This window comes from Pogoniulus pusillus, chromosome Z (genome assembly GCF_015220805.1).
Source record: "Pogoniulus pusillus isolate bPogPus1 chromosome Z, bPogPus1.pri, whole genome shotgun sequence".
Classification (NCBI taxonomy): domain Eukaryota; kingdom Metazoa; phylum Chordata; class Aves; order Piciformes; family Lybiidae; genus Pogoniulus; species Pogoniulus pusillus.
Window position 1 is genome coordinate 55963375 of NC_087309.1, and position 20312 is coordinate 55983686.

General features: G+C 39.4%; 1 protein-coding gene across 2 annotated transcripts in view; it reads left to right on the plus strand.

Moving 5' to 3' along the window:
* Positions 1 to 20312, plus strand: part of RIC1 (RIC1 homolog, RAB6A GEF complex partner 1) — a 58019-nt gene that overhangs the window by 9027 nt on the left and 28680 nt on the right. The window contains exons 2-3 of one of the 2 annotated variants that reach the window (XM_064176860.1): positions 1833 to 1940; positions 9357 to 9433. In XM_064176860.1, the coding sequence (XP_064032930.1) occupies positions 1833 to 1940; positions 9357 to 9433 (185 nt within the window). Of the gene's footprint in view, positions 1 to 1832; positions 1941 to 9356; positions 9434 to 20312 lie in introns of those variants that run through there. The other variant, XM_064176861.1, reaches the window with a different exon arrangement.

Here is a 20312-nt window from a genome sequence, read left to right on the forward strand (position 1 = left end):
TATCAGTGAAATATTAGTGGTATAACCATTAGGTAGGTAGCCTTTGTGACCTATTGAATTAGAATTTGTTCTGCATTCTGATAAGTTACTTAATAGTTGCAAAAATATAAAAATGATTGCTTGTGCTCCTAATGGTAACTCCTTTTGTCCTTATCTGTAAGGCATAAAAATACATCAGTCTAGAAATCAATCTGTATAAATTTTGTAGCTGTTGTGTATGCAGAGTGTTCTTCCAGATTCTAAGCTGTAATAGCAGCTTTCTAATGAATAAGCACTACAAGAACATTGCAGTATAAATACTGCCATTATGTCCTTTAAAAGTAGTGACATAGGAAAAAAAAACAAACCTGTTGTGCATTAATGAGTTTCTAGAACTTTTTTTGCCTGCTGCTAAAATGTGCAAAGTACAGAAGTGCTCTAAGATCAGTCTCCAGATCTGCAGTCATAATGCAGATTACAAGATTGTACTATCACAAGACACTTACTTGTGTTATTAAGATGGGTCTAAGGGAAACAGTGAAGGGCTATGTTGTTCATGGGAACAATCAATATAAAACTGTTAATGTTTAACTATCTACTTAATGTTACATTATTTGATTTGTGAATACCCGCAGAAGAAGCCACATTAATTAAAAAAAAATGGTGTAAATAATTCTTTGTTGGTTTGCTATGCTTTAACAATATGAGTAATGTTATTTTTGATAATTCACTTCTACATACATGCAAAAATTAATAATGCTGTTTACAGGGTGCAAAATCATACTGTGAATTTATCAAGGCTCAGACTGCCTGGGTGACATCAGTTTATCTCCTTGTTTATATGTTTGGCCAAACCATTTGATTGCTTCATACTCCGTGGAGAATGACCTTGGAGTCCTAGTGGACAGCAAGTTCTCCATGGAACAGCAATGTGCCCTTGTGGCCAAGAGAGCTAATGCCATCCTGGGGTGCATTAAGAAAAAATGTGTCCAGCAGGTCAAGGAATTCTTCTCCCCCTCTACTCTGCCTTGGTGAGAACACCTGGAGTATTGTGTCAATTTTTGGGCTCCCCAGTTCAAGAATGACAGGGATCTGTTGGAGAAAGTCCAACAGAGTGCTGTCATAGAATCATAGAATCAACCAGGTTGGAAGAGACCTCCAAGATCATCCAGTCCAACCTATCCTCCAGCCCTATCCTATGAGAAAGACTGTGGCACTTTAACATCTCTCCAATGAAGAAACACTGAGAACTGTGGCAGTTTAGTCTTGAGAGAAGAGGGCTGAAAGGGGATCTTACCAACCTCTGTATATGTCTGAGAGGTAGATGTCAATTTGAAGGTGATAGTCTCTTTTTGGAGGTGCCTAGTGTAAATATAGCTTCATTCCTTAACTTCCATCTGGCTGAGTTAATTTGGTGAATGTGGGGGTGGGGAAGTGGGGGGAGGGGAAGAGCCAGGAAGCTCCCAAACTACCACTAATTATAGAGTATTCCATCTTAGTTGATTTGACAGTTCTTTTCATTACAGAAGTGTGTTTGAGATGGCTTCTGTTCAGATTCTTAAGCATCGGTCACCCTTTGTCTGACTTGAAACTACTTCCATATTTTGTGATGATGCTCAGAAAGGGCAAATGAAATATTTTAATGTCCTGGGTGAGAGAGTGAGAGGTGGAATGACAATGCAGCATGACGACTCATTTTGTAGTGCATTGTCAAATATGGACTAATTTTTAAAGTTACTGCTGTTAAGAAGGTGTAGTTGTTTATGGCTACCTAACAATAAAACAAACATTGCATTCTTTCTAGATACAAGGTGTAATGATTTCCTTCTTTTTTTTTTTTTTTTTTCCTCCAGCCCAGTGTATTAATTGTAAGCTACAAGGAACCACCAAAAGCAGCTTCTCAGTTTGGATCGTATAAACAAGTGGAATGGCGGCCTGACAGTACCATGATAGCTGTTTCAGTAAGTAGATTTTTCTTTCATGCTATGGTTAAACTATTGCAGAGATATTTTGCTGTTACCAGTTTCTGTGCTTGCACAAATATTTAATGGATTTTTATATTGTTAAAATATGTAATAATGCCAATTTTTTGGGGGGATACCAGAAAATTCCTTTAGTAGCTTTCCTTTTTTCCCTTGCAGAACAAACTGCTGTTATGTATATTAAAATGATATTCATGTATATCGACAGGGACTGATCCAGCATCTCATTACTTCAGTAACCTGGTTGCAAAGAATAAGGGGATTTGAAGATATGTGAATGAAAGAAGTAGCTGAGTAGTGATTTGGTTGGGGATTAATTGGCTGAGGCAGGAATTAGAAAAATAGAATTCTTTTTATTTTTCTGAAACTATATACAGAACTAGTTAAGCTTAATTTACAGGTTCTAATTCAGTCAGGAAGTCTTCACAGGGATATTTATGGGCAAGTTTCATAGTTTAGGAAACTCAGAAAATGGAAAAGACTAAGCTACAAGACAGCTTTACCCCACTTATAAATCAGGTTGAGCAGAGAATGTAGAGAACAGCAGATTTTACTTGCAGAGGTGAAGTAGGACTTTAGAGATTAATTTCTCTGCAGCAGCCGCTAAAACTGCAAGCTATATATCCAGTTGTGGATCCACGTGGCATTAAGTCCCATGTGGCATTTGGCCACAACAACCCCAAGCAGCGCTACAGGCTGGGGACTGAGTGGCTGGAAAGCAGCCAGGAGGAAAGGGACCAGGGGCTACTGATAGATAGTAGGCTGAAGATGAGCCAGCAGTGTGCCCAGGTGGCCAAGAGAGCCAATGGCATCCTGGCCTGCATCAGGAACAGTGTGGCCAGTAGGACAAGGGAGGTTATTCTTCCCCTGTACTCAGCACTGGTCAGGCCACACCTTGAGTCCTGTGTCCAGTTCTGGGCCCCTCAATTCAAGAGAGATGTTGAGATGCTGGAAGAAGTCCAGAGAAGGGTGGCAAAACTGGTGAGAGGCCTGGAACACAAACCCTATGAGGAGAGGCTGAGGGAGCTGGGGTTGTTGAGCCTGGAGAAGAGGAGGCTCAGGGGTGACCTCATTGCTGTCTACAACTCCCTGAAGGGAGGTTGTAGCCAGGTGGGGGTTGGCCTCTTCTGCCAGGCAACCAGCAACAGAGCAAGGGGACACAGTTTCAAGTTGTGCCGGGGAAAGTATAGGCTGGATGTTAGGAGGAAGTTCTTGCCAGAGAGAGTGATTGGCATTGGAATGGGCTGCCCAGGGGGGTGGTGGAGTCACAGTCCCTGGAGGTGTTCAAGAAAAGACTGGTTGAGGCACTTGGTGCCATGGTCTAGTTGACTGGCTAGGGCTGGGTGCTAGGTTGGCCTGGATGATCTTGGAGGTCTCTTCCAACCTGGTTGATTCTATGATTCTAAGTCCAATGCGAATATAACCCGCCAAATCCAAAGTGCCTGTGAACACAGCTTCCATGAGGCAAAGATCATGGAGTGGCATTGTCTTAGCAGCAGTGCAGGGAAACAAAAGCCAAACTGCTGCCATGTTCTTCAGCTCAGGGTAGCGAGCAGGAAGCCAGGATACGGTGCTCTGACAGAAGCCAGGTTCACGTGCTACTGGCAGCTCTCTCTCAAAGGGACCTAAGGACTTGCCAAACTTGCATATTTGTGGAGAAGTGCACAAGCTGTGCGAGAGCAGGACTAGAGCAGAACTGCACAGAATGGTACAAAAGCAGGAAACGCGTGCTTTTTTCCTCACTCTATTTAAAAGCTTCCTACACATTGTGCCTGTTGCCGTGTATATATTGGGCGTGAAAAATCCAGCCCATCACCAGCTGATTCCAGCGCAGGCTTTCCCACAGTCAGTACAAGGGCGCCTTTTGCTGTTCCCCGCTTCAGTCCTACAAGGTGGGGGAAAACAGTTTTGCACCTTCTTCCCCAGTTTAAGCCTCTGGCAATGGCGCAGTAGGGAAAAAAGGATTTGGAGTGCCCCACAGCAAGGAGTTACAGGATATAAGCATATGTAGCTTGATAAATAATGGTTTACAGATGTTTCAGAAATGTGAGTCTTCAAGAGGATAAAATTGTGGCTTTATTAAGGTGTATCTTTCAGTGATTAAAAAAATAAAGGGACCACAAACATGGGCAGCAATAGGTGATACATAGATTCTTATGTTAAGAGAGTATGACAATATGTTAAGATTAATATGGCATCTTCTCTCACAACAAAAAAAAAACTTGGTTTGTAGGTAGTGCTGTGCACACAGCAGAGTGGACTATTTTGGCACCAGCATTAAAAAAATTGAGGAGCAAGGAAGATGTAACAAAGGTGGGAGGAGAGTTTATAGGAATTAGGACATGGGATAATGCTATTAGTGACTTTTGGTCATAACATAGGTTATATGTTATGACCGTGTCTTAAATTGTCATGTTTCTTTTTCTGGCTTATAAAATCAAGGATATTTTATTTAACATTTTCTTGTGAGAAGGTGCAAAAAATAAGAATGAAATAATTAAAATTACCCATCAGAAGGTGGTTATGTGGATTTATGAAGTGGGTAGCAACTGTTTATGTTTGTTGTCACACTGACTTAGTCTCCTAATATAAACCATATTTCTTGCTTGAAATGCTTTGTAGTTTCTTAATCAATCAGATATTGTTATCTTAGTGGAAATTACTAGATGGTTTATGGAATAGTTCCTGTCTCTACCAGTATCATCATGACTAAATCAACTAATTTTTCTGTGTTCAACTTTTCTTGTGTGCAGAGCCAGGGTAGATTTTTTTGGAGTAATTTTTGTTAATGTCTGATTATATCTTCAGCAGAAAGGAGACTTCTATAATGTTTGCTATGAATAAAAAAATAATTCTTAAATTTTATATTACTACATATAATCACAAGTAAACTGTCCAAGCACAATTATGCCTTTATGCAGTAGTTTAAAAGAGATTTGAATTGTTATATTGAATTACTTTGAATGTTATATTTTTCCTGTGGTGCTGGGATCCATTTTTTGAAGAGCCCATATGGTTCAGCTGCCAGTCAGACTAGCTTTAATTTCTGCCGATTCAGTTACTGTACTTTTGAGTTTTTCTGCAGGTGATGTCAGAGTCTAACTGCCCATAAAGTTAATAAAATTTAGTTTTAGAAATTAAAATCCAAAGTAGTCACACCATTTCTAAAACGATATAATGAGATTTCTAGTACTCCATCTGTTTCTTGTATTACTTTTCCTGGGTGTACATGTACAAATAATATTGTCAAGCAGATTCATTACAGTAGTTTTAATACCAGTTCTGGTTTGCAAGCTTTTTTAATATGCTTTTGAAATAGATATTACATTTAATTTGAAATAGTTAATGGCTTTTTCACAGACCACATTCACAAATATTGGTATTTTTGATTCAGAGAGGCAGGGCATAAAAGTGGATTGTGCAGCTTAATGAAAGGAGATAGCCCTTGCTGGTGATTCATGATAGCTTCTATCCTCAAGTAAAGTGGTGAACTTCTTTCCAAGAGAATAAACATTTTTTTCTCTTCTTGTGGCGTAAGAAAACTAATGACCGTAGATGAAGGAAAAGTAGCAAAGCAATTTATTAGTCAAAAAAAGGAGTAGCGCATACTACTAGTTCTAATCTGAGTTCAGTTAATTACTGAAGTCCTGTGCAATAGGTAAAAATGCTAGTTTGAAGGCTGAGTTAAGTGATTGAATTTCTCACCTGTTTTTACACATGCTCTTGAGTTTCTTGATAGTAATCTTATGCAATAACAAAATTACATTGTACTTTGTTTTAAAGAAGGTGAACAGAAGGCTTTGTGTGTATTTATTAGACAGGTATCACAGTATCATGAAGGTTGGAAGAGACCTCACAGATCATCAAGTCCAACCCTTTACCACAGAGCTCAAGGCTAGACCATGGCACCAAGTGCCACGTCCAGTCCTGCCTTGAACAGCTCCAGGGACGGCGACTCCACCACCTCCCCGGGCAGCCCATTCCAGTGTCCAATGACTCTCTCAGTGAAGAACTTTCTCCTCACCTCCAGCCTAAATTTCCCCTGGCGCAGCCTGAGGCTGTGTCCTCTTGTTCTGGTGCTGGCCACCTGAGAGAAGAGAGCAACCTCCTCCTGGCCACAACCACCCCTCAGGTAGTTGTAGACAGCAATAAGGTCACCCCTGAGCCTCCTCTTCTCCAGGCTAAACAATCCCAGCTCCCTCAGCCTCTCCTCGTAGGGCCTGTGCTCAGGGCCTCTCACCAGCCTCGTTGCCCTTCTCTGGACACACTCAAGCATCTCAATGTCCTTCCTAAACTGGGGGGCCTAGAACTGAACACAGTACTCAAGGTGTGGTCTAACCAGTGCAGAGTCCAGGGGCAGAATGACCTCCCTGCTCCTGCTGACCACACCATTCCTGATGCAGGCCAGGATGCCATTGGCTCTCTTGGCCACCTGGGCACACTGCTGGCTCATGTTCAGGTGGGTATCAATCAGCACCCCCAGATCCCTTTCTGTTTGGCTGCTCTCCAGCCACTCCGACCCCAGCCTGTATCTCTGCATGGGGTTGTTGTGGCCAAAGTGCAACACCCTGCACTTGGAGCTATTGAATGCCATCCCATTGGACTCTGCCCATCTGTCCAGGCGGTCAAGGTCCCGCTGCAGAGCCCTTCTGCCCTCCAACCCAGCCATATCTGCCCCCAGCTTGGTGTCATCTGCAAACTTGCTGATGACTTTTTCCATGGGTGTTTTTTTAAATGACATAATGATAAAGCATGTAGTCTGGACCTCATGCCTTCTAGACCAGAATTATAAGTATTTTTCTGACTGCCAGTCTTCAAGAGCACCTCCATGAATTCAAATCACTGTAGCATATGCTTTGAGGTAATTATTATTTGTACAGAAGGCAGACTTTGTAAAACATCTTAAGTAGCTTTTATGGTATGCAGCTGAACAGGTTTAAGCAGTTCATACATTTGTATCATCCCCTAGAATTCTAGCTTTTTCTACTAGTATATTGTATTGCTAAACTGCTGGCACACTTTCTAAGCTGTTTTTTCCCCTTTTGTAGGTTGTTGGGTTTCTTTGGTTTTGCTTACTCTTTTCTGTTTTGTAGTTTCTTCTCTACTTCGATTGCTGCATCTGTAGTTTTTCCAATGTTACTGGGAAATATTTTGTTTCCTACCTAAATCAGTATGTAAACATAGCTAAATCTAAAACAGTCTTGTGAATCTGCTCAAGATACTTTGGTATAGAGAAATGCACAAGGAATTTTGCTCCTTCCTCTGCTACAGGGAGTCTCTGGTATAAAGTGTTCTTCAGTGTCCATTCCCAGAGCTGAGGCAGAGCCTCATTAAAAATCATAGCATAAGATAAAGCATGTAATGAAATCAAACTACTGTATGTTTATGCTTTTGACTCAGAGGTGAGAATGATTGGGCAATAGATGACAGTGATGGTTATTTCTGTAAGTTTCACTGCAACACGGGCACTTCCATAGTAGCATAGAAACCTGTGTGAATAAATATAATCAATTTGCAGGTTATGCGTGGTTGAATGCATCTGCATTTCATCCAGCTCTTCATGGAACTTGAGGTTCTATTTAGAAATGAACCTGTAACACTAGCAGCTTTGTGCTTTGAATGGTGCTCAGTAAGGCCCTTTGTTCCTTAATAACAGTATAAAGATACTTCACAGTATTGTTTTACTTTTCCTTCCAGGATGAGATAACTTACAGGTTAAATATTTAATGATGTAATGGAAAGAACCTGTAGAGAATTTAGAAATGAGCACGTTTCTTTACCATGCAATACCTGAACATGATATTAATGCACATCTAAGAGCTTCCATTTATTTTCATCCTTTCTCAAGTTCACCATTCTTGCATGGGAAAGAATAATTGAGAATAACTGTGTATCTTGGACTTTGAAGCTGAAATGTAAATTTTTTTTTCACAGCATAGCAAAATATTAGTCCAAGGGAAAACATGGCATCTCTAAACTGATAAACTAAGCTAAAAAAAAAAGTTAGTTTTCCTTTTATTAAAAAAAAATCAAACCAACTTTGCAAAACAGCTTGAAACCATTTATTTCAGTGCTGTTTGTCTCCAGGAGCAGTATTTTGGATATGTGCCCATCCCATATTACAATAATTGGATGGAAATACTGTTTAAACAAAATACAGTTGCTGATTTACTCTAAGGATAAGTTCATGTTCTTATAAGTTGTACTTCTTTGAACAGCTAGTATAATTGGTCACCTACCTCTCCTGTGCTTATACAAAAACTGAATCAACTTTTAGTCATGATGGAGCACCTGATAACTAAATAGAATCATAGAATCAACCAGGTTAGAAGAGACCTCCAAGATCATCCAGTCCAACCTAGCACCCAGCCCTATCCAATCAACTAGACCATGGCACTAAGTGCCTCATCCAGTCTTTTCTTGAAGACCCCCAGGGACGGTGCCTTCACCACCTCCCTGGGCAGCCCATTCCAATGGGAAATCACTCTCTCTGTGAAGAACTTCTTCCTAATATCCAACCTATACCTACCCTGGCACAACTTGAGACTGTGTCCCCTTGTTCTATTGCTGGTTACCTGGGAGAAGAGGCCACCCCCCACCTGGCTACAGTGCCCTTTCAGGTAGTTGTAGACAGTAATAAGATCACCCCTGAACCTCCTCTTCTCCAGGCTAAACAGGCCCAGCTCCCTCAACCTCTCCTCATAGGATTTGTGCTCCAGGCCCCTCACCAGCTTCGTTGCCCTTCTCTGGACATGTTCTCTGAATAGTATTTAGTTTGAAATTGGTTTTCCAGAATGAAAAAACAGGACTTGGGAATGTATTATAATGATTTTTTTGGTTGTTGTTGTTGGTTGGGGGTTTTGGTTTTGTTCTGTTTTGGTTTTTTCAGATACTGTAGCATCCAAAGATATTGCATGAAATGAGTGTTTCTTAAAAGAACTATCTTGATGACTATCTAGATAGTGCCTTGCTGCTTTGCATTCTGTAGTGTCCATATGTGTTCTGACACCTGAAGATGTTACTCTGAAGGCTTGCTACCTTCTACTACATGCTTTGTGCATTAACTTTTGTCATTGATGCGAATTTGGTGCTCTTGTTCTAAATATCTGGTGTAGCTATCTGTTTTTTGTATTTACATGAATTAGAGGGAAATTTTTGTTAGATGCCTTTGTCAACAATGATGATTTCCCACTTTCCTACACATTTAGTGGCACTTAAGGGCTGCAATAGATTTTACCTAGAGTGAATTTCAATGCACAGTTTTTAATCTACCTGATACTTGATATAAGTGTGTGTTTGTGTTCAATAGGAGACACATGTAGAAATTACAAGTCTGTGTAGACTTTACTTACGCAGATAAACTAGACATGTATCTTATCAGTGTTTCTCTTTCAGACTGCAAATGGATACATCTTATTTTTTGAAATTCCAACAGCAAGAGACAAGTATCTTTATGAGCCAGTGTATCCCAAGTAAGTATTTTAGAATCTTTGCATCCCAACAGTGCAAATAAAAGCCAATTTAATGATGCAAAAATAATTTCATTTCAAAGTGTATTTTAAAACTTGGTAAGTACGCAAAACACCGTTCCTAAGAGTTACAATCAGTTCAGGAAATTTGATCTAATTAGCTTTCTGTGCACCAGTAAGATTAAGTCACAAAATACTAAATAGCAGGGTAAAAATTGTCTAATTTTCTAATTTCAGGTAATCTATAGAATTTATGATCTGTAAGAAGCTTTACTTTAATAATTTCTTTTGAGTAACTTAGTTAAATAAGTCATGTTTCTTAGGAATTATTAGGATGCCTTTTTTTAGTAGCTTCAACACTTCCCTCAGGTTTGCAATAACTTTTTTGAATCAAATGTAGAATGAATTCTCAATATTCAGGAAAGAATATGGATAGGTTTTAGTAAGGATAATGGACAAGTGTTATAGCTACAGTGTTACATTGTCATCTTATTTTCCTTGTTGTGAATGATAGAACACGTGTTAAAATGTGACTTCATGTTGAATGTGTTTGTCGTTGACTTTTGATTTGGCAAAATTGGGAGATATTTTGGGGGAAATTAAAGTCTCGAGGGGTGTGTGTCTGTGTGTGTTTAGGTATGCAGAACCTGTAGTCATTGCTTGGATCAAATTTGTTCACAGGAATAATAAAACACTCTTTGTCATTGCCTAGACACTGCCACCTTCTTTTTTTCTGTTTGGTACATCTATGTATTTACATTCATAATTGTAATAATGATGATCAACTTGATTTTATTTTTTTTTCATATTCATAGAAGAAGTTAAAGTTGACTGGTGGGTGTCTCCAAGCAGGTATCTGTGAATAATATTGGATAATCTGTGATGTCATATAAGAGGAATACATTTTGATGCTTTCAACTTTTAATTTTTTTTTTCTAAATGTAACTTTTAAACCATGACTATTAAATCAGGTTTTCATGAGCATTTGGATTTTAAGTACATATTCTTTTACAAATCTGTAAGTGAAGAATTGACTTGGCAGGTAGCAAATGGTTTCAGTGTGAATTCTGCCTTCAACGCAGGGAAAATTTTGGTGTGTTACCACTATAATGCATCTTTTTGCCTCTAATTAAATGCAATTTAGTGTTGCAGCTCACTTGTCTATTTTCAAAAAACTTGAGTCTAATGTGGACAAGTTGCATTACTTTGTGGTTATTTTTTTGTTTGTTTGTGGTTTTGTGTTGTTCTTTTTGTCTGAGTACTAAGAAGCATTTTTCAAACTGATTCTTCATATCTTAAATACTGTCATCAGGGAAAAAAAGCAGGTTGGTGCAACCTATTTAGATAAATGAAGGGGTAGTGTATCTTTAGCATTAAATAATGCAAAAGATCGAACAACAGCTTACATGGCGGTGTTCTTGTTGTATTTGGGCATTTGGGGGATTTTATTGGCAAAATCTGAAAACAGACAAATGTATAAAGCATATAACAAAAGTTTAAAAGAAATAGCTTTGGAAAGTTTGTTTTAAGGCATCCCATGTGTAGGAGGGTTTTAAAATATCAATTAAGCAGTCAATGGCTAACCAATTCTGTGTGAAACATGGTGATTGACTTACATTGTTAACCTAAAAGCATTTTTATGAAAAAAATTATTTCTGTTAGCTGTGTGTTAAACAATCAGGATTGTAAGATATATTTGCCTAGTCCGAAGGAGCGTGATGTTTATTCTGTGGATGAGTCAGATAAGGTGTTTGTCCCTGGAGTATTTGCGATGGGTTGCTCACAATCTCCTAAGACTAATGCATGTTCTTAACTTTAAGAAGATGAGTGATCTGACTAAATTTACTGGGATTACTCAGCTGTCTTTATTTAGCCCTTAGTTTTGAAAACGTGTAAAATTGCTACCGTTCTGATTGTTTTGCTTCAAAAGAAAGAAGTATTTCCATGTGAATTATGCCTGCTGTGATTGACATCAAAGTATTCTATAAGCTATTAACAGTGGAGTGAACTTTATTTGGTGCGGTTAGTGTAATGCCTCTAGGCAACTTCACCTTTTTTTGTTTTCAGTAGGTCAAATACTAAAAAAAAAAAACACAAAATGGATCCAAAACCAAGCACAAACTCCAACCCAAGATGAACAGATCAAGTAAACCAAAAGCCCAGACTTGAAACTTTTAACTTATTTTTCTTTGACTTGTTCTTATTCCAAAGATATTATTTCAGTGAAAGGTTTAATTTCTGCTGGGCTAAATAGTATTAATTTTCTTAACCCTGAAGCCACTAAAAAAAATCATTGAAAGGCCTCATATGTGACTTGCCTTGTGCTTGAAAGAGGACATCTTAGTGTTTTCTCACACTGTAGCAGTGTATTCTTGTTTCCTTCCTATATATTCACAGCACTGCTTATGCATCTGTGCCTTAAGTAAAGTAGGGTTGCTGACCTTATGGGAAAACTAAGCCTTCCTTGCTCAGTTCTTTACCTCTCCCTGTCCCCTCCCCCAGATTCCAGTAGCTCAGCTTGCAAGTTGAATATAATAAAAGGATGGTGTTAGAAAAACGATGACCTTGAAGTAGCATTGAATATCAGCACTGGAAAGTTCAAAACCAGAGTGACTACTTGGTGATTCTTGTATGATCATTCTTGTAAGGTAGCTGGTGGTAAAGCAATCTCTTACAACAATTTAACTCTCATGCAAATGTTAATTACAGCTTGTCCAGCTGTATCTTATGTGATTATCTACTTGTGTTAGGCAAAGTGAGTGGGAGAGTGGTAATTTTTGCAGAGTATAAAGATAAAAGGCTTTCCTTCCATTAGTGATGTGATGGGGCTGCTACGGGAAACAAATCAGTATAAACAGTAAAATGGATGAAAAACAATTACATCGTAGGTCTCCACATTTTGCATATTTGAGGTAGAAGTTTTTTTCAGAAAGTGTTGTAGGATACTGCCAGCTGTGAGGATTTTCTTTAATTATGTCTATATATATTAATTTTTTTTTTTTTTTAACCAAGTGAGTGTACTTCTGTCAGTGCTTCTAAAAGTTTAGTCTTATTATACTTACTATACTTCTAAAAATTTGGAATAATTCTTGATGAACTGTCCATATCTACTAACTTGTTTTTGAGGAGAATGAAGCCTGTTTCTAGTGGCCTTTCTTTAAATAACAATGGCCAGTTCTGACAGAAACATAACATTTCAGTGCAGCAACTGCAGAAAGAAGGGACAACTTTTAATACAGCTTCAGCTTAAACAGAATTCTTAACAAAAGTAGAGGTAAACATAATGAGATGGTTGTGCATGAGAAGTACACACCATTAATGTCCTCATCTGCCTCAAGTCATGTTGCAAGGTTTTGTAGTTTAGTCTCAAAGTTGCACTTGCGGTTAGGTTTGATCCCATACAAGTGAAAACATTGAGAAAGATTGTGTTTTAATTCTTCTGTTGGCTTCGATGTCATTTAAATGAAATGTGTTTATTGTATCATTATTAGAAAAGAACATCAGGGAAGTGGTAGTAAGCTGCATGACAGATCACCACTTTGCAGCCTTCCAGACTGGGACACTCATAACTACAGTAAAGAACTCTGTGTGGCATTGGTGGGTCATAGTTGTTTTTTCATGAAGTTGTTAATAAATAGGACTGTTCAGCAAGATGATTTAGAAGAGCTGCCTTTATTTGATCTGTTAACAGTGCTTTTCTAGCAAATACTTACTGTGTAAACTGTAAACTTTGCTGATACTGCTTAACTAACATACTTAAAGGTTTAAGAAACAACAACAGCAAAACACCTGCATGGGAAGTGACAGAAACACTTCTGCTGTTCGTAACATTATGCACTGCAGTGTGTCTAATCACAACACAATTTTTTTGAATCTTTTCTCAAGGGCCAAGTATCTTCCCTTGCAGACTAATCAACACAAATTTGGTAGAAGAGCTAAGGTGTAAGTTGAGAATAATCTCTCATGTTTGAATGCAAGATTCTGTTTCCTTTTATCCTTTAGTAGTATGAAATAATCAGATTTTGGGAATTAAGTTTGAGTGAACTCCCCTCTCTCTGCTGTTGTTTGTTTAAAAACAGACAGAATCAGAGTCTAGGAATATGGGTTTTCTGTTTTAAAGTGCTCATTTGGCATTACTTCCTCCTTTTACATCAGTTTACATCAGCTTCATATTCTGAAATTAAGTGCTTTAATGGAAGTGCGTGGGATTCAAGGTTATCAGTGTTTGTGTCTGGATCCCACAAAACCTTTAAGCTTTGTTCTATAAATAACTGAGGGTATAGTTATTACAAAATTGAGAGTGTATGAGATATGTTAGGATGACTGAGTGGGTTGTGTTTTTTTTTAATGCTCCTAATTTATACCTTTAGAGGTTCCATCAGTTTAAAATATGTAGGTATGGTAAGGGTTAAGGCATTTACTTGTACAGCATCATGCATGTTGTATATAAAGTCTGTTACTAATGTTATTTTAAAAGTGTGCATATCATAACCACAGCATTCTGTCTTGAATTCTTGAGTATTTATATAAAAAGGGAAGCCTTCTATTTTGTTTTCCTGGAGCAAAGTGATAGTATTTCTGTCAATTTCTCGTATTTTGGGAATGTTACGAATTAACTATTTGTCTATTGATGGAAATATTTGTGTCTCTCTTGTACTTGGCTAGGAATTGCTGGTTTATTCATGGAGTGAACAGATATTCCAGGCTCAATGAAAACCTGAAGTATCCTGCTAACAAATGTTAGACTAAAACCAGGAGATAAAAACGAAGGCAGTAATTTGTGTGGTTCTTCTGCTTTATAAATCAAGCCAGAATAGTCTGCAGCTTCATTCCAGCTTTTAGAAACTTTGCTCCAGTTCAGGGCAGACTTGGAAGAGAATGAGTATTGACCATTAGCCCACATTCTGAGATACTTCCCTGCAGTGTGCACAAGTACAAAGTCCTGCTTCAATTAGTTCAGTCTGATTTTTATGACCATGTTACTAAAGTCACTGCAGGATAAAAACATGTGTGCAGGGTAAGGTAAGAGAGTAATTGTCACATGGAATGCACTTAAGAAAAGTATCAGTGCACTCAGGAAAATTTGCATCTTTGTAAATTGTGGCAAGGCAAAGTGATATTTTTCAGAGGAGTTTCCAAATAAGTTTGTTTGCATATATCTTTGTTTCACAGTGAGGAGATGTTTGATGCCACCACAGCAGAGATGTCCCTGTACTGAACCAGTATTTTTTCTTTTTCTGTGTAGAATTTTGGTAAGAAGAGTGGCTTAAGGTTTGTCACTTGAAGTGACAGTGTGCAATGCTGAGAGTAGTTTTGCCTTTAAAAAAGGCACAACCTTAAAAAAAAGCTTTTCTTGGCTAATAAACATTGTAATTAGAGATTCTTTTTCCTCATATTTCTTCACCACCTTCATCCTGAAGTAGAGGCTGCATTCGTTGGTTTCGGGTGATACAGATGTTGTGTAAATTTAGAATGAAACCTCACTGCCATAGATTAAGTGTCTGAAAATGCTTTAAAACTTGAAGATGTCTTCTAACCAGTGTTGGGATTTGATCAAGATGGTATTTATTTCCTGGTTAACAATGCAGTGTGTTTGCTTATACATCTGGTGAGTGTGTGTATGTTCCACTCTTTCTGTCACTTTTCAGAGTTTTTTACTTTCCAGTAGCAAGGCGGTTTATAGGTGCCATAAATTCTCTCATCACTGATGATTTTTTTTCCTTATTCAATGGACTCAAGATTAGTGTATGCAAAGGTTTTGAACTTTAGACTCTGCAAAGGTAATTGATGAGGTGGACTGTTAATTAACTTACTAAATTACAGTCACTAGTGGCGTTCCCCAGTCACTAGTGGTGTTCCCCAAGGATCAGTGCTGGACCCAGTCCTGTTCAATATCCTTATGGTCTAGTTGACTGGATAGGGCTGGGTGATAGGTTGGACTGGATGATCTTGGAGGTCTCTTCCAACCTGGTTGATTCTATGATTCTATGATCTGGACCAGAGGATGGAGTCCAGCATCAATGAGTTTGCAGATGACACCAAGCTAGGAGCAGATATCGATCTGTTGGAGGGTAGGAGAACCCTGCAGAGGGACCTTGACAGACAGGATAGGTGGGCAGAGGCCAATGGGATGAGATTGAACAGGGCCAAGTGCAGGGTTCTGGACTTTGGCCACAACAACCCCAAGCAGCACTACAGGCTGGGGACAGAGTGGCTGGAGAGCAGTCAGGCAGAAAGGGACCTGGGGGAACTGGTGGCTGAAGATGAGCCAGCAGTGTGTCCAGGTGGCCAAGAGAGCCAGTGGCATCCTGGCCTGTATCAGGAACAGTGTGGCCAGTAGGATAAGGGAGGTTATTCTTCCCCTGTACTCAGCACTGGTCAGGCCACACCTTGAGTACTGTGTCCAGTTCTGGGCTCCTGAGTTCAACAGAGATGTTGAGGTGATGGAAGGTGTCCAGAGAAGGGCAACAAAGCTGGTGAGATGCCTGGAACACAAACCCCATGAGGAGAGGCTGAGGTTGCTGGGGTTGTTTAGCCTGGAGAAGAGGAGGCTCAGGGGTGACCTCATTGCTGTCTACAACTCCCTGAAGGGAGGTTGTAGCCAGGTGGGGGTTGGTCTTTTCTCTCAGGCAACCAGCAACAGAACAACGGGACACAATTTCAAGTTGTGCTGGGGTAGCCTGGATATTAGGAGGAAGTTGTTGCCAGAGAGAGTGATTTGCCATGGGAATGGGCTGCCCAGGGAGGTAGTGAAGTCACCATCCCTGTAGATGTTCGAGAAAAGACTGGATGGAGCACTTAGTGCTATGGTGTAGTTGATTGAATAGGGCTGGGTGATAAATTGAACTGGATGATCTTGGAGGTCTCTTCCAACCTGGTTGATTCTATGAATATTTTGTGTTCAAAATTAAGTTTCTGCTAAGTCTGATTTTACCCATAAATTGGTTTTGGTATTGGTTAGACAGTGTATTTAAAAAAAAAAAAGTTGTAGATTTTTATTAACCATCCTGGTACTTGTTAGTGCTTAATTCAGGAAGTTTTAAATGTCATCAAGAAATCTCTTTAACTGGAATAATCATGTGGTATGCCATCTAGCTTTTTTACATGAATAATTGGTTAATACGCTAGCTAGCTATTTGCCTTCTCAAACCTGTTATTACCCAGCTGAGTAGAAAAGGCTGTGCTGAGAATTACTTTTCTTAACTGCTATTCATTCATCAATGTTGTTTCCAGAGACTCTCTGTGAATTCCTGTTTGTCTGGCTCTTGCCAGTCTGTGTGCATATAGCTCCAGGTCCAGCCAGACATACTTAGCCTTCAGTAGGTGGCTGCCTGCGGTCTGTGGGGGGGAGAGATGCACCTTTAGGAGTGAGCATATGCTGGTTGTGTAGAAGTCAAAGTTCCATAGAGTAACTTGCTTTAGAACCGTTCTTAAAAGCATGGTGGGCAGTGGACTGTTAGTCAGGAATCGTGATGATTCAGGATCATTGAATCAGGTGTAAAAACACCTAAGTCTTCAGCTGTACAGACAATTCACTAACTGAAGTCTTTACAGTAACCATTTTAAAACACTTAATGACCGTATTTACTGAAGCAATGGTAGTAACTGTTGTCAAGATTTCTCTTTATGTGTCTTGAATTAGAGCAACTTCAAGTTTTTTGTAATTTAATTTAGAAACATAGTTTTCCTTGGTTTTTGCACATGCATAATGCTCTCAATAGCTGATACATGAAGGTGTTGAAGATTTTGCTCTTTTCTTGTTTTCCAAAAAGTACTACTGCAGAAACCATTTTAGCAGCAACTATTAAAAATGTCATAGCCCCAAGGCTGTGTACAAGTATTTTACCTTGTTTGTATCAGTTATTTGTTCTAAAGATATTTGATTAATGGAAAAAGTCTATGGTATTTTAAGATTTTTTTCAGCAGAATGGGTGTCTTGCTTTCAAAGTAGCTGTGACTTGACTGGTGGGAAAGGCAGGAAATAGGAGTGGTTAAATACTTCTGTTTTTCTTATTGTTTCATCTTGTACCACATTTGGAGCCTGAATTTTTTTCTTCAAACACAGTGTTACTTTCAGAGACAGTTCTTTCCATACAAGAAACTCAAATATATACAGAGAATTATGACTTCATGCTAAAAACTTTAGCAGTTTGCTTACAGGTTCCTCTTTCATTTTGGGGAAGTCAGGTTAGAACTGATCAGCAGGAGAAGCATAATGTTGGGAAAGCTGAGAGAATTTGAGTTGGGAGAAAGAGGGCAAGCCCTTAAGATAGGCTTATTTACTATATTCCTCTGTGGCCTTATTTAAAAGGTGTTTTATAAAATACAGTTATGAAGCTGTTTATCACCTGAAAGACATTAAATATGAAACAGGAGATCACAGAATTATGGAGGGTGGAATAGACCTCTGATATCATCAAGTCCAGCCTATGACCTAGCACCACCACATTGATGTGTCACCAAGTGCCACATCTATATCTTTCCTTAAACAGCTCCAGAGACCTCAACTCCACCACCTCTCTGGGCAGTGAATTCCAATGTCTAATTACCCCTTCTGTGAGGAAGTGTTTCCTAACACCCAGTCTAAACCTCCCCTGGCACAGCTTCAGGCTATGCCCTCTCGTCTTGTCTCAAGTTGCTGGGAGAAGAGCCTGACCACCATCTTGCTACAACTTCCATTCAGGTAGTTGTAGAGTGTGATAAGGTGCCCCTTGAGTCTCCTCTTCTCCAGGCTAAACAACTCCAGTTCCCTGATGAACCTGATGATTTAAAAAAATACACTTTAAGTTCAAGAGCTGCAGCTTCCCAGGTACCTTGTATTATACCTGTTTTGTTTTGTTAAAAAAAAAAAAAAAGGGAAGAAAAAAGAAAAAAAATGCCATTCCTAATCTTGCCATGTTTGAGGTTTTCTCAAATTCAGTGGTGAGAGCTTTTATTTACAGGTTTAGTTATATTAACAGATGCTGTGCTGTTGGGAGTGAAGTAATAAAACTGATTGGTCATTGGAATATGTTTTTTTGTCACAATTCTTACACAAGAGTTACTTGAAGCTTGGCTACAAGGGTAGAAGAAGCTGATGTGGCAACACAGAGGAAACATTTTTTCCTGCTTCCATCAACAGTGCAGATTCTTTGTTTAAAGGTCAAAGTAACTTAACTAGTAAGGCTGACTCATGCAGATGTGGACTATATGAGCACAGTGTACTTTTGATTGAAACCCTTTGGCACTCCTAGTAAGGATTCCTTTTTTAATCAATTAATTTGATGTAATCACATAATATTAATTAAAATACTGACCTTTTGGAGTTTCAGCTGTAATAGTAGTACCTTAGTGGAAAAATGTGTACTTCATAATTAGTAACATATTCACTGGAACTTGGTTATGAAACTGATAATGTTCAAATATACTTGCAAACTACTTTTATCAAAGGTATTTAAAGAAAAGGAAGCTTGCCCACGTGGAGACTCAACATTTCTCTTCCTGCATATGAGGTCTTTTAAACCATGTTATTTCCATTCCGTCTTTATGGTTTAGTTCAGGCCTAGCTGGCCGACAAGCCCCACTCAGCCGCCCAAACAACTGCCACTCGCACAGTTCCACCCCACTGCCTGGTGAAATAGGAAGGAGAAGTGGAAGGAAAATAAAGGAAAGCCCGATGGGTTGAGATAAAGAATTTAATAAAACAACACAAAGGGATACCAAGACCTGCCCAGCCCTGACTTCTGCTGTAGAAGATGAGAAATTGCCACTTAGCTCAAAAGCTCTAATCCCTCTCTTTGCCCTTCTTCTGCATAGTGGGTATGACTGTCAGCATGGTGTGAATACCCATTGGCTACTTCAGGTGGCTGCCTTGGCTATGCCCTTTCTTGTGAAGGGAAACAAAACAACACAAACCAAAACCCCAAACAACAATTAAAAAATCAAACCAGAAGCTCAGCTGTGTTCTAGCCTAACCCCAGACACATGTGCCTCAGTCAGAACAGGTGTGTTAAATGGCGTGTTATACATATATAATATTCATGCCTTACAGAACCCTTTTATCTCAGTTTTGGTTGTTTACTTACAAGATTCAGTGGTAACATTGATTCTTCGTAGCCCAGATGTCCAGCCATATGTCCACATGGATTAAAACACCTGGGATTTTATAAGCATTTCTTCAGCCCAAAAGGTGCTGCATTGCAAGTAGTGACACATAGATTTGGAGGACTTGATCCTACATGATGTGTATTTTAATCTGTGAAATCCATGACTTCTGAATGGAAGCCAAATCACTGGCTTCCTGGAATTGGAAGAAATGTAGTCTCATTTATGGTTTGAAAAGTCAGTCTACAATAGCTAGCTTACATAATGTGCTATTATTTCCTGAGACAGCTGTATTTTGCAGTTAGTTTTCTTTTATATTAATAACATTATCTGGACTTCAGCAAGGCCTTTGACCCTGTCCCCCACAGCAAACTGCTGGCTAAGCTGTCAGCCCATGGCTTGGATGGCAACACTCTGTGCTGGGTTAGGAACTGGCTGGAGGGCCGGACCCAGAGAGTGGTGGTGAATGGTGCCACATCCAGCTGGCGGCCAGTCACTAGTGGTGTCCCTCAGGGATCAGTGCTGGGCCCCATCCTCTTTAACATCTTCATAGATGATCTGGATGAGGGCATGGAGTCAGTCACCAGCAAGTTTGCAGATGACACTAAGCTGGGGGCAGATGTGGCTGGGTTGGAGGGCAGAAGGGCTCTGCAGCGGGACCTTGACCGCCTGGACAGATGGGCAGAGTCCAATGGGATGGCATTCAATAGCTCCAAGTGCAGGGTGCTGCACTTTGGCCACAACAACCCCATGCAGAGATACAGGCTGGGGTCGGAGTGGCTGGAGAGCAGCCAGACAG